At 46.0% G+C, this 20,273-nt stretch overlaps 1 protein-coding gene across 1 annotated transcript in view; it reads right to left on the reverse strand.

The window, feature by feature from the left end:
• Nucleotides 1-20,273, reverse strand: part of plxna2 (plexin A2) — a gene marked incomplete at both ends in the record, with an annotated part of 185,588 nt that overhangs the window by 14,438 nt on the left and 150,877 nt on the right. Inside the window, 5 exons of the mRNA XM_083976069.1 lie at nucleotides 75-174; nucleotides 7,318-7,421; nucleotides 9,730-9,889; nucleotides 12,046-12,192; nucleotides 13,033-13,099. Of these exons, the coding sequence (XP_083832195.1) occupies nucleotides 75-174; nucleotides 7,318-7,421; nucleotides 9,730-9,889; nucleotides 12,046-12,192; nucleotides 13,033-13,099 (578 nt within the window). The remainder of the gene's footprint in view (nucleotides 1-74; nucleotides 175-7,317; nucleotides 7,422-9,729; nucleotides 9,890-12,045; nucleotides 12,193-13,032; nucleotides 13,100-20,273) is intronic.

A 20,273-nucleotide genomic window follows, 5' to 3' on the forward strand; every position in this document is an offset into this window, starting at 1 on the left:
ATCAATGCCAAAGCCACGACAATGAGAAAAAAAAACAAAAACAAAACAAACCGAAAAAAGAAACAAGGACTCACCGTATCTGCTGATGGAGGTGCGTGATATGCTGGCTGAGGACGGGATGTTGTACGATGAGGTCTGTTTCGGCACCAAAGCCACGACGCAGCGGTCTGACACCTGCAACAAGAGACACATGAGCAACGTGAGGGAATCTGCTGGTGTCATATTGTTTTTTGATGATTTCCCATATTATAATTAGAACAGAGTGAGTTTATTCTAAAAAAAAAATAAAAATGTCTGTGTCATAGACTACAGGAGCGAATGTCAGGTCCTCTGTGAATAACAACTCATCCCTTCCTGTCATATCTGTGCTCCCTGCTGTTCTCCACCTCAGCCCCCTTGGCCCTTTTTTCTTCAGCAGAGAGCAGAGAGTGCTGTGGCTGCATGATGATGGCTGCACTCAACATGACTGTTATTGTCACCCCCTTCACAAACATTAGAGACATGATGTAAGCTTCGGAGCAAGGATGAGATGCTAAGAGAGAAAGGGAGGCAGAGTGTCAGGAGGAGGAGACTGGGAGGCTGAACGTCTCATCTCGTGTACACTTCACACCCTTAAAGAAAATGGGGTACGCAGGTGTAATAATAGCATTGGAGCAGCACCGAGTCAAAGTCAAAGAGAAAGACGAAGGAGAGGAGGCGGTGTGTCATGAATAAGAGACACTTACCAGAACCAGTACCAGAACCAGAACCAGTACCAGCACCAGGACCAGTATCAGTATCAGAACCAGTACCAGTACTAGAATGCCCAATTTCAATTCTAATTTTCATCCCTATCCCTACCCCTAGCCCTTAACCCTTGCCCCTTGAAACTGAGCTACAAAGGGTAGGGGTTGAAAGTCAACCCCTACGAATTGGGACACCCCTGTATTCAAAACCATGTTAACTTAATGTAAATGTGGTGATTTCTATACGTAGGCTACAGAGCCCCCAGGCAGCGCTGCTCCTCTGTCCAATACACACATGAACCTTCACTTTTAATTCAAACAAACTAATGCGACTGCCACAATTGTTACATTTCATCAATGAGATCAGCATTTATCTCCTAAAACGAATGTAACCGCAGCGGCAGTAAACCTCTAAAAACCTGCGGGTAAGTTAATTAGCGATCGTCATTTCTCCCGGGATGACGACGGAGGTTGGCCGGCTCACAAGCTCTCCGGACGAGTGGTGTCTCTGTGACGAGCCGTTGATCTGCTCCACAGGTTAGCTTCACTTCACCAGTATCAGAACCAGTACCAGTACCAGAACCAGTAAGGCTTATCCTTATGTGGTCTAGATGTACAAAGGGTTCCTGGCCTCATGATAAACTCCAGTCCCTTCAGATGAGCTCATGACAACTGACGGACGCTTGTTAACTTGAGATTAATTACGAAATGTTAGTTTAGCGCTGTTCGTACACGAAAAACATCAGGTTTTAGAGGATAAAACAAGCCCCAAAAACAAAACAGAAGCAAAGGAAACTTGAGGTTCTTTTGTCGAAAGCCAGAACAACAAACAGCTTGTTGGCTGGCATTTCCAGCCGACCCCGAGGAGGGATTTCTGCTTCAGACCCAGTGAAGAGAAACTGACGAGGCTCCATCGGAGAAATAAACAAAAAAGGCAAATGCCAGGCTCCGAGAGGAATACCTCAAAGACTCTGTGGCAAAACAGAAAATTCCTCTTTTCATTTGCTTCAGCTGGATGGTTTTTCTCCGGGGGGGAGAAGGAGGAGGAGGGGGAGGAGGAGAGAGGAGGGAGGATGTTGGGATGGACATTCAGAGAATTCCTCCTCTCTCTTGAGAATCTATCGCCTCTCATCTTCCCTCAGTCGTCTGTCTCCTCACCCCTTTTCTTCCTCCTCCTCCTCTTCCTCCTCCCAGACTAATCTGGTCTGTGTTATTAGCTGGAGTTGCCGTCTGGCCTCCACCGGCCACGCTGGAGAGACACTTGAGACCGGGGATGAAATCTGGAGGAATCCTCTCAGAGATGCAGCAGCTCTGGCTCCCAGACCTCTTCAGGAGAAATGAGAAATAGTCTCGCTAACCCCCACCCCCCAACCCCCCCTCCATCACCAACACAGGTCTCTGACCCCCCACTCCCCCACCTCTCCTTCTCCCCCATGCTCCATTTTTCTCTGCTCTCCTAAACCTGATTTCTACGGCCTCCTCCTCCTCCTCCTCCTCCTCCTGACGATGCACAGACCGACGACGCGGACACTTCCGTGAAACTTTTTTCCAACGCAATTCCTATGATACATTTTCCCTGGGGAGCATGAAATAGCTTCTCTGCCCCCCTCTCCCCTCCCCTCCTTCTCTTTCTCTCTGCTTTATTTTTTATTTTATGGCTGACAGAGAGGCTACAGCAGAGATGGGTCCTTGTGATAGAGTAAATGATTGAAGGCGTGCAGATTCGCCCTTCAGGGATAATCCAGTGTGGGGGCTGATAGCGGTGCAGGTGTGATAAGGGCTGCGGGCCCCCGCCTGTGATAAGACCTTCCATTAGACAGTGCAGAGCCGACCAGACAGCAGAGTGTGGTCAGCCTCTATCTTTTCCTTTTCTCAGCCCTGTCCACACAACCCCAACCCCCCCAGCCCCCAGCCCCCCCAGCCCCCCAGCCCCTGGTCCTAGACGCCGACCCGTCTCTTCTGGTCTCGTGCCCTCAGATCACGATGCCTATCACACACCTGTCGACTCTGCCCAGCAGCTTGGAAACACACAACCTGAGCATATGAGCGCCCGTCGTCGTGGCTGCCGAGACCCTTCGTAGCTGCCTAACAAGCCAAGGTCTGGGGTTTTTGGGTGATATTTGCCTTTCTCTGTTGCATCCAAAGTGTGGCTCCTGTTGCCTAGCAACACTGACAACACAACCCCCCCCCCCCCCCCCCCCCCCTCCCTAAAAAAAAATAATTCAGTTTCTAAGGCCTGTGGCTCTAACAGTTGTACCAGTTGCTCTTGAACGGAGCTGAAACCTGCTACTTAAATGTAAAAAGTGCATTCCCTCGGGTGTCTGCCTGTGTTGGTTGCTTTTATCACAGGAGCGCAATGAATCCTGGGATATTTCTTTGCGAAAGGGAAAGGCAGCACTTCTCTCTCTGCCTCGTCATTGCAGCTGTGACGCAACTGGTGTTGAAATGCAGCCTCTTGCAGGATGAAGCCTCTGAACTGGGACACTCAGCTCACAGCCTCTGAAGCAGCAGACTTCTCTAGAAATTAAAACTCGACCCACTAGAATTAATTCTCGGCCAAAAGAAGAAATGCGTCTAGGCCTGATGCGTTGTAATACAGGAACATGATGATGACATGATGGTCAAATTAATTTTCTACTCTACCAACCATAATGACGTGATGAAACATGAATGAAATCAGACCAGACATACAGGCAGCCATGAGAACCATGTAGAAGCCATCCTATATAATTACTATATAATTAAAGCCTGCGGCCCGACTTGATTCATTTACCGTATATAACGTTTTCAACCTGAACCAGTGTGTCCGGTTTTGGCCCGTTGAGAACTCCATCCTGCAGATTTTGTTGCATTTTAATCAATAAGATGTTGTAAATGGGCTCAACTCACATGAACAAAAACAAAAACTGGGTGCTGAATTTCTAATGAGGTATAAAGTTTAAAAAATGTAAGAAACAGCACTCCAAGTTGAAAGATTTATTTGCCACAGATGTTTCGGGTCAAGCCCTTGCTCAGTGGGATCTGGCAAACAATACACAGCACTCACAGTGGTGCCCTTAATTATAAATGGTTAGGGGTTAGGGTTAGGGTTTATTATGATTTATGAAACCATAATAAAAATAAATAAATTCATTGATTTCTTCATGATCTTTTTCAGGATTTTCCATTATGTTTCATGTGACTTACATTTTTTTTAAATCAATGAGATGTGTCATTGAAGAGTGAGAAGTTCCACATACTGTTTGACTCATGGTGCAGCAGGTGCAGGAGGAATCAAACACGTCTGGAACACGCTATTTGTTAAGGATATTTACTCGGGGAATATTTCCCTTCATCCGTCCAGGGTGTGTGTGTGTGTTCAGGTTTTACAACGTGGACCAGCGAGCTCAGACAGCAGCAGCAGCAGCAGCAGCAGCAGCAGCAGCAGCAGCAGCAGCATTAGATTAATGAACAGATAGCCATGTAGTAGTATCCGTTGTGTCTGGTTGCTGTTGAAAATAGCCCAAAATGCCCCAAGTGATGTCTGCAAGGTGGGTAACAGGATCTAGCTGGCAGGCTCTCCTGGTGTGGTCATCAGTGTCGGCTCTCGCTGTTCCATCGGTGCAGAGAGGAGGAGGAGGACGCTCAGAGGTCGGGGCACGCTGCAAGTCTACAAAATGACTCTTTACTTTTTTTGTTATTGTTTTGGCGCAGTCTGTCCTTTACTGTCACCTTTCTGCACATTGGGAATAATTCTGCAGATAAAACACGCACTATTCATGTAGAAACGGATGTGGCAAATAGGTATTAATATGCTGGAAAGACCCCCAGTCCACCTGTAAGAAACCTAGGCTTTGTCAAATATCGTCAATGCAATTACTCCCACTGTGCCTCAGTGAGTGCTGTGCTCTGTTTGCAATTCGAATCATCATGAATAACTTAAGCAGCTCATGATAACGACCTGTTCATGAGAACTAATCATCTCCTCCTCTTCCCCCCCCGGAAAGTGACTTCAGTCTGTGATTCATGTGGCGGCCGAGCAGCCTGGACAGTATCCGCGGTTTTGATGCTAACATGTCTGAAGATGACAGGAACTTGATGGTAGGTGGAGAAGAAAGCAGGTGCAAGTGAAAGCGTCGCCGCGACGACTGGGAGGAGGATTAATCAGGAAAAAGAGAAAAGATCCAAATCAGCAATCAGCCCCCAAAAAACTCTCCGGTCTCATAAATCTTTTATCTCAACTCTGGTGTTTGTGTCTGTGTGTAAAAGCATGAGCAGCGTGGATATGATCTGTATATGTGTGTGTGTGTGTGTGTGTGTGTGTGTGCGTGCGTGCACATGCATAAGTGTTGCTGTCTTTTTCTATCTTTATCTATATGCAAGAAAGAAGTACAAAAATACAGGGGGGAAGGGAGGGAGGGAGGGAGGGAGTGGAGCGCAGTCCCCTGACTGTGAATGCAAAGCTGCTGCATGAAGATACTGAACTCATTTCCAATGTGTGTATTTATGTTTTTAATTTCACAGTAGCATGGGGTTGGGGGAAGGGGATGGGGGAGTGGAGGTATGTATTTCCATATCCAGGTTATGTAAACCATTATTTCTCCTGTGGCTGAGTAAACAGCCAATGGGATTTCTTCAGCAGCTGAATTTTAATGCCTCCGTCTCCGTTACAGGAGAATTAGCGGAGACTCGTGATGAAGCTCGGTCTCGTTCGGCGCATTTCGGACTCTGTCAATATTTTCCTCTTTACAACTTCACTTCTGTTTTTCTTCTTTCCGTTGAGCTCCTCTCTCTCTCTCTGGGGCCTAATGAGCTGTGCTCCCTTGTTGTGATAGGCAGCCAGATGTGCTGCCGCGGCTGCCAATGCGGTGGCACGATGTGCGACGCTAACGCACACACAGGCTCCTCTCACAGGGGCCAACTGCCAGCTCATCAAAAACAGTAATGATGCTCAAGTGTCTGTGTTGTCAACTGCCCCGTTCCCTCACGCTTCTTCTTCTTCTTCTTCTTCTCCATCTCTTTCTTTTCCTCCCTCTTCCCCACAATGCCCTGCAGCCCGCCTGCGTCTCCTCTGAAGTCTCGCACACCGTCGGGCCTTGCGTTCGGCGCACGGTCCCTCAGATCCGTGATCAATAGCCGGCGTCAGATCTGCGATTGAGCAAGTGAGTAAGTGAAGCGGCCACACGTGTGCGTTGTGCGTTGTGCCCTGTAGCGTCTCCCTTGGCTAACGATGGCAGACAGGCAGCGACGCAATAGCGAGGAGAAGAAGGAGTAGAAAAGAAAGAAGAAAAGAGAAAAAAAAGACAACAGAAGAGCCCATTGTGGTGTGGAAGCAAACATGCTGCACCGCTTCATCAAGGAATAAAGCTCTGCAGAGACCAGAGGAGAAGAGGTGCTCAGAGCAAAAGCAGGAAGAAAGGGAGAGGGGGGAGGAAATTACAAACCAAAAGAGAAGGAAAAGAAAAGAAAAAAAGTTGAGAAAGAAGTAAACAAAGCAGAAATGTGAAGAGGAAGCGGAGACGGTGAAGGTGAGGGACAAAGGGGAGAGACGCTGCGTGGCGCCAGGTCCTGTGTGAAGGACACTGCGGCGAGTCCCGTCTTCTAATGACTCCTACATCTGTTAAATTATTCTGCTGGCTCTGCCGGGGGCCGGAGTTCAGGCTCAACCCCCCAACGTGAGGGCTCGAGCCTTGCCAGGCCTCGTCCTCCAACCCCGGTCTTCTGCAGGAGGCCACAGCTGCACCACAGTCACACTCACAGTCCCAACCCTCCAACCCTCCAACCCTCCAACCCTCCATCCTCCACCAGGTATAGGACCAGGACCCAGACTCAGGCCGTCCTCAAGCAGATGGCTGATTAATGAGAGACGGACGAGCACGAGCGGAGAAAGATTCATGACCTGTGGAGACGGCTGCCTCCTCCTCATTCTTCTTCCTCTTCTGCTTTTATTCCTCTGCATCACTTACCTCTGACTTCCTCCTCTCCCTCTTTCTCCCCCTTTTCCTTTTTTTTTTTCAGATTTACAATTTCAACAAGCCATAAAGTCTCCTGAAAAATTCAAAACTCCTTCTTGTTTTGCAGCTTTCCAACACTTTTCTCTCTGTTTAACAGCAGGAGGAGGAGGGGGACAGGTGAGCCCATGGGCCTTTAAACTGTGAGGTGTGAATCAGGGTGTTACATGTGAAGAGACAGAGGCAGGCAGCCGCGGCCACACTAATTGTTTCCGGCATAGAAAGAGAGAGAGAGAGAGAGAGTGCGTCCTGCTGACTTGAGCTGCTGCTTCTCTCCGGGGAGGAGGGAGAAGTGTCGGCTGAGATGTTAAGAGTTCATCTCCCCCGCCACCTGTACAGTAATTGTCCTCTATTCTGCGAGTCACTTGGATTACATGCAAATGAGGAGCTGAAAATTGGGCTGCCTAAAAGTCAAGAGCAGGAAACATCAAAGTTTTTGGGCAAAGGTGTGCGGCTCCATTTCCATAATAAAAGCTGCAGCAGGAAAAGTGAAAGTGAAATGAGCCTTTTTGGTGGGTTTAAAAAAAATATTTAAAAAAATAGTGGAAGTTTGAGAGTTAATTAAGGAAAACATTTCACCAAAGCGTGTTGTGTGTATTTACCTGGTAGTGCATGAGAGTGTTGAGTCTCTTCCAGTCGTTCTCTATCTTGGTGGTGATGTCTTCATCCTGCAGCACCACGCGAGCCATTCGCCCCTGGCGCCACTCTGAGGATACACAAACACACACACACAAACTGTCAGATGCAACCGCACATGCAAATGACACATCAAAGGCTGCAGTTTGTGAGGTGATGAAATGTATTTCACATCTAAACATGAAAACAGTCATGTGTTTAAGATGGACCGTGTGTGTGCTCTGAATTAAAGGAGACATATTATGCCCGCTTTCCATAAATTAAAATAGTTCCCTGGTGTCTTAAAGACATATCTGTCTATACATATACACAGTATATACGTATATATGTATATCTATCTGCTTGCCCCACCCCTTCAACCGGTCCCAGGTAGGGGTAGTATTATGCAAATTTGAAACCTAGTTACATCACTGGAAGACAACTGAGGGAACAGTTCATAAAACCACATGGATTTCAACCTAGGGAGCCTGAGAATTACAGATTTTCTTGTCAATTCTCACATTTTGGGAGCTGGAAGGCAAGACAAACACCCAAATATATGTTATAAGGGCTTCAAAAAGTGATATTTCCATGATATGTCCCCTTTAAGATGTAAGTAAAGTGTAATATTTTGGTGAGATGATGCACAGCTCCTACATCCAGCTCTAGATCTGCACCTAGACTTCACAGGTTATTGGAAAAGTTGGATGTCAACCCCCAGTAGCATTTTATTAAAGTGCCGACAAAATGCCACAAGAATAAAATGAGACAAAACACAGATTGAGGAATCGAAGCACCAGAGTGTTTCTTCTGTTTCCTCAGTGTAAACTCCATCTCCTCGTCTTTTGTTCCTGTTATTTACCTTCGCTGATTGAAATGCTTTCACAATCAGTTACCTTTGCGTGAACCGCGCTAAGATAAGTGTAACACAAAACAAAACCATTAAATCGCTTTTCTTTCAAACCTCATTTTTTCCCTTTCTGTCGCTGGGACGTCGCCCTACGCAACTCAGCTCCCATAGAGAGCTCTCCACACACATTACCCAAATGAGTAGATATCAACAGCCGACTCTCTTGTGCGTGTGCTCCTCTAAAACCGACTTGGGATTGACACGCATCTTAATTAAACATTACACACGAACAATTCCAAGATATACGCAGGCAGGGCTGCGGGCTTTAATTGGTACTTGTGTCGTGGAGACGGCGCCGGCATTAGCATACGCAGCAGTTGGGCCCGTCAGGGTCAGAAAAAGACAAGAAAAAGCACAAAAAAAAAAGCAGACGAGACAGGATGGAAAAGCGATCTGTGGAGAAATCACCTCCTTTCAAATGGAGAAAAGAAAAGAAAAGAGGGGAAACAGGTGGAGGCTATAAGCGGGGCTGACTGAGGGCAGCGGCTGGCGGCTTGTTGCGGGGTAATGAAATGATAATAAGGGCTCTGATGGGAAAGTGGACAGCCATTGTGACTCTCATGCTGGGAGTGATCATTGATTTTCTTCTCTGTTGACTGGGTTTTATTACTTCGTGCCTTTGCCAGGTGACCACATGATATCTGAGCCTGGCACAACATCCTCCGACCGTCTAACCTACACTCAGCTCTGCGGAAAAACACAACCAAAAAATAATAACAATAATATAAAAAAAAAAACCCACACACGGACACATTCAGACACAGATGCACTCTCTCAATTATCTTGAAGGAGAAGCAGAGGGAGGACGGAGGATGGACAGAGAGTCATATTGTAGAGTGACGGATGATGGGCTGATATGCAGGAAGCAGAGGAAGGAGAGAGGGAGTGGGGAGTGGGGAGTGGGGAGTGGGAGTGGGAGTGGGGGGGCTTTTGTTCTCCTCACTCATATGAAGTGAAAGGGAAGTGAGAGGGACAGGGCGCCGGGAGGTAAGGTACGGTACATGCGAGGATGGAAGTGGCAGACTGCGTGGGAGTGGAGCCTGGCGAGCTCCGTCTGTCAGCTCTTACCTGGGTCAGCCAGCCAGCTCGCCACGTCACAGACACAACAACACACACACACACACACACACACACACACACACACACTGTCTCAATCTACTCTTGTCTGTCTTTACTGGCACTACAATGCAGGGAGAAGCAGCCAGACGGCGGGTGCAGCACAACGCCGTCAGTCCGTCAGTCAGGCGGTGGGTTTGATAGAAGGCCTGGCAGCGGAGCGACGAGGCTGGCTGTCTGGCTGTGCTGCTGGAACACAGTTTTTATCACACTAATGCGCTGATAATCTGTACACATGGCGAGGTTTTCTCTCACTGATACATTAATCTGTGGGTATGAAGGACCCTCCACCTGCCAACTGCATCTGTGAGTGTCTGGACTGCATGTGTGTGTGTGTGTATGTGTGTGTGTGGGCGTGTCCATGATGACATACCGAGGTCCATGTCGACGGCGCGTGGCCGCTGCGAATAGGGCATGTTCTTGTAAACGGCGTCCAGTATCTTCTCCTTCACTTGGGTGATGGTGTCGCAGTTCAGCACCTTCACCGGGATCTCCGGACTGTTCTCGTTGTCCGGGTTCACACAGTTCAGGATCTGGATTGTGCAAAGAAAAAAAGGGGAAGAGAACAAGAGAGAAAAAAAATCACAGAGGGGAATAAAGAAAGAAGCAGAGGAGCTGGAGGTGTCCTGTTACTGCTCAGACTCGGGTACAGCTTGAAGCTTCACCCTCATTAGAGTCTCCTTGGAGCATGGCAGGAGCTTTGAGAAACCATTTCCGCTTTCGCTGGCATCCCAAAATCTAATTTCACACCTTCGGCGGGACACCAATTTCCAGCTCTGCCGGGGTATTAGCACGTAATGAGCCAAATTCCCAGTCAGAGCAATCAGAGCATTGTCATGTCACATGCTGGCTGTGTGAGTGGATTTTTCCTCTCTGTGCATGTATGTGTGCATGTGTGTGTGTGTGTGTGTGTGGAGGGTGTGTCTGTTTGATGTGTCCCAATTTCCAGAGCCACCAACCCTGATGTTGGACCAACACTGGGGCCTGTGGGGACATTAGTTAATTTCCTTCCCGTGCAGGAAGGAGGAAGCCAGGCGCAGCAGACACAGCTCCGTCTCCTTAAAGTAATGGTTCATGTTGAAAAAACTAACGACACAATGAGCAGAAATATTACTACATGTGTCATTTTAACTGAACTCAATGAAGATATTCACACGTCCAATTATCTGACTGACATGCAGGTGCTTTGGACAGAGGGTTATCCTGCACACTGCTCCTGTTTAGTATCACAGTTCATGTCATTCTTACAACCTCAATGCTCCATCCGTACACTGTCATGTTAAATTAGGAGACGCGTTTTGTGTTTTAAAATGGAGGAGAAAATTTTTTATTACAAACATCAGCTATGCAGCTTTCACAGTATGTCATCATATTAACTTATTGGTTTTTTATGTGTCACCATTAAATTATCTATAAAGTCCCTCAATTATTAAGAGCGTGATGATGCAGCTGACGATGGGATCTCATCTGTTCTTTTGAAGGAACGGTGTTTGCAATTTAAATATCCAGTATACTGCTTCATCCATGTCACCTCCTCTTTCAGGTGGAGTCATTTTTTCACTGCCATTGATAGAACTGAGATGATGAGATGTCAAGGTTAAAGGGATAGTTCAACATTTGGCAAAATGGCCCATTGCCATAATCCCTATAGTTTTAGGAGTAGGTTTGTTACCTTTAATTGTCGGTGCAAGCTGTTTTTAGAACGGCGGAGCAGAGCGGCAAGCTGCTCAGAACCACGCAATGAGGGCTAATGGGATTTCTTGGTTTTCCTCATCAAACTCATCAAATACACAATCCAACAACTCCAAAATGCTCTGGTGGACAAGTTGTGACCTGCACATTCACCACGCTATGAGATAATAATGTAACGTTACAAGACAGAGTTGTTTTAGAGGTAAATGCAGAGACTGCTTGCTGAAAAACTGTCCCCCGACAGGAACGCGTATCAGCGGTTTTGCATGAATTTGCCTTGGAAACAACTCTGTCTCGTAACATTTCATTATTATCTCATAGCGTGGTTAATGTGCAGGTCACAACTTGTCCGCCAGAGCGTTTTGGAGCCTCCATAGAGTAGCTCTGAGCAGCTCGCGGCTCTGCTCCGCCGTTCTAAAAATAGCTTGCACCGACAATTAAAGGTAACAAACCTACTCCTAAAACTATAGGGATTATGGCAATGGGCCAAAATGTTGAACTATCCCTTTAACATCACTAAAACAAGATAAGATAAGATATGGTATGATATTCCTTTATTATTCCCAGTATTGCAGCAGCAGACATTGATTAAAAGAATAAAGAGCATGAATTATACAAAGCAATGAAAAACAATATCTGTCTAGTATGATTGGTGCACTGCTACTGGGAAATCATACCAGGTCATTTATGTTCACTTATTCCCTTTTTTAATAAATGAGATGTTTTTCCAATATAGGATAGTCTAGATGTGTGGAGCATCATCTACAGTATTTAAGATCATAGCTGTTGGACTGGAGAAGAGTCTGGAGGGTCTGAAACATGAGGATGATCAATAAATAGTGTTGAAGTTTGCACCATTTTAACTAAAAACCAAGTCATATCTGAGTTGACAGCTCCCTGTGTCGTGCACCATGTGTGTGTCCACCTGTGTGTTTGTTGTGTGTATATTTCTGTGCATGTGTGTGTGTCCTCGTGTGCTTGGTGGAGTGTGACGTACCAGGGTTTTGTACTCAATCTGCTGGCGGATGAGCTTGTCTTCACTCAGGGAGTAGCGGGCCTCTCCAGTGATGGCATCGATGGGCCCCTTCTCCATCTGCTGCTTGATGGCGCAGTACAGCATGAAGAGAGGCTCCCCAGCACACTCCTGCACACACGCACAAAATATTCACAGGAGAGAACATGAAAACTGAGAAACACCTTTACACTCACATACTCCACATATCTAATAATGTGTAATAACACTTACAGTTTCTGCGACAGTTTCCTGTCACAGAAACTTGTTAAGTGTAATGTATTAGATGTAATGCATTATGCACCTGTGTTTACAATATGAGCACTTTATGTGAAGTCATAGGTATTTAAATGATTCTGAATGCTCTGAACATTACTGTGCATCTTATGTAGATTTTCTAAATGTGAGGTTCGTGTATTTAATGTATGTCCACAAGGAAAGCAGAAACTTGTCGGATTGAACGCATCATGCAGTGTGGACCTCCCGTTTTTTAGGGTTAGTTTTTTTTTTTTCTTTCTTCTTTAAAGGTACATTGTGTAAGAATTACTCCCATCTAGCGTTGCGGTTGTATATTGCAAGCAACTCAGTCGTATTTTTCATGCTGCATTCACGTGAAATTGGGCAGACGGCAGATGGACGACAGCTGTAACGGTATAAACAAGCCTCTATGAAAACAAGTGGTCCGTCAGCACGAGGCAAAACAATACACGTGACAATATGTTGTCATGGCGATGTCGTATTGTTTACCTGACCCATGTTTTACCGGCTTTCTCTCAACTTCTGTGACTAAAATGACATCTGGTTTGTTGCCGACGGCCGTCTGCCCAACTGCACGTGAATGCAGCATCAGTGTAACGCTCCATATTTCTTTGAATAATCAATGTCACTGCACGCTGTCCTGCTATAAACTAAATAAACTAAACAATACAATACACACACACACGAGCTGTAAGTGTTGCTTGTTGCACTCACCTTGAGGAATTTGTGAAGGAGGAACGCAAACCAGTTGGTGAGCATCTTCTCCGCAACTGACTCCGTTCTGAAATTACATGAGAAAAAAACAGGAGAAACAAAGTTCACTCATTTCTTTTTCTTTTTTTCTTGATATAGCAGTAAAAAAAACTAAAAAAACCCAACAACTTTCAGATAGTGGAGACGCTCCATAATTCATGAGGTTACGAGCACGACTTCAGGGAGGTTATCTCAGCGTCCTGGGTGGGTGCATCTTTGCCGCTGTTTTTTTTTTTTTTTTTTGCTTGTGTACCGCCTGCAACACTTTGTGTGTCACAGTGAGCGAGCAGAGCAGAGAGAGGGCATCTGTGTGTTGAGTGTGTGTGTGACTCGAGTATGCATGGATGTGTGTGCGCGTGTGTGTGTGCACGTGTGTGTGTGTGTATTCACGTGTGGTTGAACACAGCAGGGCATCAGCAGCTGTGACAAGCCTCAGCTGTTGAGAGAGACGAGTGCTGTCACAGCCTGGTAATGTCTGATCACAGCCAAAACCATCTCCTCTCCTCTCATTTCCTGTCGTCTAAGACCCCCCCACCCCCACCCCACACACACACACAGACACAAGCACACACACACCAACACACACCCACCATCTCCACCTCCCTAGTCAATCACATGTGGAGGTACATCACACTGCTGGGCTTGATTGGGCATGAAAACACACACGAGTGTGCAATGACCTCTTCACTATTTCTACCACAGAGCGCAGAAGAGGGTTGTGTGTGTGTGTGTGTGTGTACATATCTACTGTATGTGTGTGTGTGTATATGTGTGTGCACCTCTTTTATGATCCCTACTCATATCGCCCTCTGAATGGCAGACTAACATCCCCCCATCTGCCTCATTAGCACCATCATGGAACAGTAGAGAAACAGAAGTTTGACTTAAAAAAATAAAAAAAATAAAAAAAAAGAGAAGAGAGAAGAGAAAAGAAAAGAATACCAAACAGCCAGGTGGGAATAGTTAACAAGCATGAAACACAGATGAAAGGGTTAGTTCTGCGCAACTCATGTGGACGAGCACCTGAGGTGAATAGCAACAAGCTCCCTCGTCTTGTAAAAACGCTGCCGCCCTGCTCTTTCACCTCCTCCGTTTGACTGCTGTGCACACACACACACGCCGCCTGTGTGTGTGTGTATACCGACTGAGTTAAAGGGATAGTTCAACATTTTGGCAAATTGGCCCATTGCCATAATCCCTATAGTCATAGCAGTAGGTTTGTTACCTTTATTTGTTGTGCAAGCTATTTTTAGAACGGCAAAGCAGAGCCGCGAGCTGCTCAGAGCTACGCTACGGAGGCTAATGGGATTTCTTTGTTTCCTTCATCAAACTCATCAAATACACAATCCAACAACTCCAAAACGCTCAGGTGGACAAGTTGTGACCTGCACATTCACCACTCTATGAAATAATAACGGAGCGGTTTTGCATGAATTTACCTTGAAAACAACTCCGTCCCATAACGTTCCGCTATTATATCTTAGTGTGGTGAATGTGCAGGTCACAACTTGTCCACGAGAGCGTTTTGGAGTTGTTGGATTGTGTATTTGATGAGGGAAACCAAGAAATCCCATTAGCCTCCATAGCGTAGCTCTGAACAGCTCACGGCTCTGCTCTGCCGTTCTAAAAATAGCTTGCACTGACAATTAAAGGTAACAAATCTACTGCTATGACTATAGTGATTATGGCAATGGACCAATTTGCCAAAATGTTGAACTATCCCTTTAAAAAAAAGAGAAAAAAAAGTGATTTGAAAAAGCAGCAGTACCAAGCTGCTTTGGATTGGAAATGGATTTTTCCTCCTAGCAGCCAAGCTTTTTGGTCCCCACCATTATCACTGTCATTACTCCCGCTAGCTCCACCACAGCTCCACAACACTCGCTAATCACAAGTTAACATGCCACGGTGAAGTGCCCCACACAGACTGAGCTGCTGTTTGCAAGAGTGTGACAGCTTGTGATTGTCACCTGGCTGCAAAATGATCACTCCCCCATCAGCTTGTACATGAGCGCTGCCAAATCAAACAGCAATGTATTATTGGTGGTGGTGGCGGTGGCGGGGCGGGGAGGCAAAAAAAAAAAAAAAAAAAAATGACCCTCTTAATGTAGCAGGAAATTACTGTGATTACTCTGGTGGATATGATGGAGCGGCCTTACAACACTGTGTGCCGAACCAGGGATTAGCAAGAATTGAAGCAGCCAGGTATTAAAGACAAGCTGGAAGGCTTTCGTCTCCTCAGAGCTAAATAGTGCTGGGGATGATTATACCTATTCAGGCTCTGAATGGACCTAAAGGGAGATTATGACTATTATGGAGATAATTGCGTTAAGTCGTGTTTGAGGGCTATAAGCAAGAGTGTGTGCGACTGAAGCAAGCAGCAGCAGCAGTAGCAGCAGCAGCAGCAGCAGCAGCGGCAAGTCCCAGATGGATTGTATGAGCCAGGGGTGGTTAGAACGTTTTAGTCACTGAGACCGGGGGAAGAAGTGTCAGTCACTCTTTGTGTCTCATTAAATTGAGATCTATAAGAGTGAGAGACTCTGTTTCGCATGCAGAATAATAGAGGACGACGTGTTCAGCTGCAGGACGGACGACGGTCGTGGCGGAGGTTAGATTTTGTTTTTTTGTGAATGATGATCTGCAGAACGACTCCTCCGAGAGCGACGCTTCATGGCTGCCGGTCGGCTTTATTGGCAGCTCACCGAGAGAGGAGAGAGAGAGAGAGCCGGGTGACAGCCATGTGCCAGCATGGGGAGGGGGAGGAGGAGGAGGAGGAGGAGGGGGAGGAGGAGGAGGAGGAGGAGGAGGAGGAGGAGGAGGAGGAGGAGGAGGAGGAGGAGGAGGAGGGGAAGATGTAGATTAGTTCACCCAGTTTCCGCGACAGGATGAGGGAAAGTAAACATCAGTGGAAACGGAGGAAAGCTCCTGTTGTGTGCAGATACATGCAGAAGCTCTGTGCCTCTCTCCTCTGTGTCATCCCGACATACAGTACACAAACACACAGGCCTCTGTATACATACAACATACGTACGTAAATAAAAAAGGAAGAAACACGAACAGCGCTCACATTCAAGTCTTCATTCAAACATTCATAATAAGGAGCGGGTTCGAGCGCCGGCGGCTCGACTTTCACGCTGGATAAACCTAAATATATTGTGTTTTCTTTATGGACAAAACCCCCCAAATCCCTCTGTAATTGCCCCCCTCCCTCCCTCCTTCCCTCCTTCCCTCCCACCTCTCCCCCCTTCTCTCTTTACCATGCGCCCCTCCCAACTAGTGAGAGACTTGAGTGTGTTAGAAGTTAATGGAACCTATTAAGCATTTTAATAAGCTCAGCAAGTCCCGAAGAAGGAAGTCAAATAATGCCTTTTGTGCGGGGGCTGTGCTGCTGACTCCCCCCCCACCCTTAATATCCTTCCTTTTGAATGGCGGAGGGGGCGAGGGGTGGGGTGGGGGGGTTAAGACGCACTTTGTTCTCCTTCTTCTCCTTTTCCTTTTTGTCCTCCTCCTCCTCCTCCTCATCTGCCTCCACTTCCTTCTCTCTATTAATTGAGTTTCATTAATGAACATCAGGATTTCATTATCCCACGTAGTGTTTAAGAAGGGAGCCTTGTACCCCCCCAACACACACACAAACCACCCCCACCCCTCCCATTTCTAGTCTCCTAATGGCAGCCGGGGTGGAGGGGAGGCTATATTAGCAGGCGGTGGAATGTCTTTCAATGAAACTAATGCCAAACACAATACCGACTCTCTTAATAACGCTGTACTCCATTGCTCTGCATGGGCGGAAATCTCATTACAAAAACGCTGAGGAGAAAAATAATACAAGATTGAAAAGTCTCAAGGTGATAGAAGCAATGTTCTGTGATTCCATTAAAAGAACATTATAAAGAGAGAAGCGCAGCGAAGGGAGTTGCTGTGTGCAAAACTTAAGAGGATGATGGAGAGAGAACGGAGAATAGAGCTTAATGACAAAAAAAAGAAAGAAAATAGATGATGTGGTTAACTGTTCCGGGATGTTCTGGTGGGCGGGGGTCATCAAACACTATAAGAGTTTCTATAATAATGGATGGACAGAAAGAGGATGATGCTGCGAAGTGACCACAGATGTGATGAGATGAGTTCAGAGCAGCAGCAGCAGAAGAAGAAGAAATATTTCACTAATGGTGAGAAATACAATACAAACAACAAGAGGTGCAGCATTGCTTCCACTTAGCACACCGCGGAGTGAGGGAATCAGACGCTTACATATCTCTTTCAAAGAGCTTTTAGGAGAGCGCGAGTGTCTGCGAGCTAAAAAATCTTTCTCTTATCAAGACAAAGAAAGTGTGAAGCTTCTGAAAAGCTGTAAATACCGAGGAGAGCGGAGCGTCTTTGAACGAGGCGCCTCCGAGGAGCACGAGTGCGCACCCTTCAAAAAACCTCGATTCTAGGACTTTAACTGACTGGGGATATTATTATTATCATTATTACATCTCTGCTGCATGAAGGCAGAAACACTGCTATGATTTGTTTTCACTGGTTTGATGGATGGTGGAATGGGATCCAACACTTAGCTGAGCCTGATCCACAGAGCGACGACGGCGCAACATCATGCAAAACCAGGGGCGTGTCGGTGGGGTGGGCTGGGGTGGCCAATTGTAATTTTGTCATTAAAACATGCTCTGCTTTCCTGTCGGCCATTTTGAAGGTGTGGCTGTGCTCCTCCTTTACATTAGCGCCAAACCACAGCGCTTCTTCACACATGTGGTAGAGACACGGTTTAGTGAATCACAAGATCCTCAGCCATCCAAATGAAACTGTTTATACCTTTGATTCTTGTTTGTTCTTTTCTCTAGTTCTTACAGTCGAGTTTGCATGTTTTGCGAGTTGCATGTTTCATGTTGGTCGTTTTTTTCTCAGTGGAGCTCCCTCTACAGTTTCAGAGTAAATATTTTCACTGTCGTAACAACTCGCATGTGCATTTGTTTGCATGCCGTTTTCAATCCGTGGAGAAATGTCCTCCAAGGTGGGGAATGTTACTATATATCAATTATGGATAATAGGGTGTGTTTGTGTCGTAGTGCTGTAAAACACTCCATGTTTCTTGCAAGAAGAGATCTGGGACACGCCAAAGGACGCTAGGTCATTCAAGTCATTCAACCATCACAATTACTCCAAAGCAGTTTAATTAAGGTACAAATCTTGCATAGTTCCTCTTTAAAGCCTGCTACCTCCCAACATGTTTGTTGCTGCCCACCCAAATTATCCAAATGCCCACCCACAGATGACATCCTAGTCACGCCCCTGTGCAAAACTGCCCCCTGGCATTCAAACACAAGCAGCCCATAATGCTGCAGTCACCATTCGTAACCCATTACGTAGGTAACCAGTTTGTCAAATAAATGATGCTGATTTGTTTTCCCATCTTGCATCCGTGTCTTCTTCCTGTGATTCACCACTTCAGCCCATTCAGCTCGTTTCAGGGGGGAGGGAGCAGAAATGTCACGGTACATCCCTGTTGCATATTTATGAACTAACTGTAAGCACATTAGGCGCTATACGAATCAAATCCAGTGTCAGCAAATGCACCCATCAGATCTCTGCATGACGACGAGTGAAGAGGAGGAAGGTTGTTCAGTCCTGCAGAACCAGAACCTGGCTCATCCTTATCAGACATCTAAAAACCACTGCAACTAGATCTATATTTAGGACTTTTTATCGAGCAAAGAGTTTGGTGACAGTGGACTGATACAAGTTAATCTAATATTATCACTCCGCGGTAAGGTAGAGATAGCACATCAGCAATTAAACACTCAAATATGAAAAAAAAATACTATCAGGAGATAATCTGCTTTAAGAGAGAGAGTGTGTATGTGTGAGAGGAATACAGAAGAGAAAAGGTATGACGGGGGCATACAGAGATGCGAGAGGCATCAGAGGGAGTTAACATGCAGCATCTTTAACGTGCTGCCCACGTACTGTAAGTTGAACAAGCGTTCAGAGGCTGCGTTTAATCTGCCGAATTAAAATGTTTATTAGTATCTGCAACTCTGCTTCTTCTGAATCCTCTCTCTCCCTCTTTCTCTCTCTTCCTCCCTCATGTTCCTCCCCCCCTCTGTGCTGTGGTTAGTGATGGCATGCTCCTCCATCTCCTCGCTGCAGGAACAGGGCTCAATAATTAAGGACGCTTTAGCTTCTCTGGAGCAGCCACAATGTGCTGCTGTTATGTCAGAACCTCCCTGTTCGCCACGGGCATGCACACAGTGTACCTACTACCTACTACACCTACACACTGTCTTACACTGCACACCAGACACTAGTAGATACAGTACAGACTGAAGAGAAACCCTCCTCTTGGTAAACAAAGACAATTACTTTGTTGTCTGGAGTCAGTCCTGGTGTTAATAGAGCTGTCAATCAGTTAGAGACGGACAGACGCTTCTAATCTTGTTTGTAATCCTTTGTTTACATTTGGATAACAGCATCAGCCTGCTATTATTCTGGCCTTCATTCCATCAAGTCTCATAAAAAAGACTAAAACTGACATCGCATTAAAGGGATAGTTCAACATTGTGGCAAATTGACCCAAATTGAGTCATACTCCCTACAATCCCTGTATAGTTTTAGGAGTAGGTTTGTTACCTTTAATTGTCGGTGCAAGCTGTTTTTAGAAAGGCGGAGCAGAGCCGTGAGCTGCTTGGAGTTGTTGGATTGTGTATTTGATAAGTTTGATTAGGGAAACCAAGAAATCCCATTAGCCTCCGTAGCGTAGCTCTGAGCAGCTCGCGGCTCTGCTCCGCCGCTTGCACCGACAATTAAAGGTAACAAACCTACTCCTAAAACTATAAGGATTATGGCAATGGGCCAGTTTGACAATATGTTGAACTATCCCTTTAACATCACTAAAACAAGATAAGATAAGATATGGTATGATATTCCTTTATTAGTCCCACCATGGTAAAAAATTTCTGAGGAGCTCACGGCTCTGCTCCGCCATTCTAAAAATAGCTTGTACTGACAAATAAATGTATTTATTTTTATTTAGCCTTTATTTAACCAGGTAAAAAGACCTGTTGAGTCATAAAGATAATGAACCTACTGCTATGATTATAGCATAAGGTTCTCATACTTTCCAATCACTGACCCCAAACTTAAAAAAAAGCACACAAATGAGCCACAGGCAGGACTGCATCATGAGCTCCTTCATCATAAGGAACATG

The sequence above is a fragment of the Trachurus trachurus genome (genome assembly GCF_905171665.1).
Source record: "Trachurus trachurus genome assembly, chromosome: 7".
NCBI lineage: Eukaryota > Metazoa > Chordata > Actinopteri > Carangiformes > Carangidae > Trachurus > Trachurus trachurus.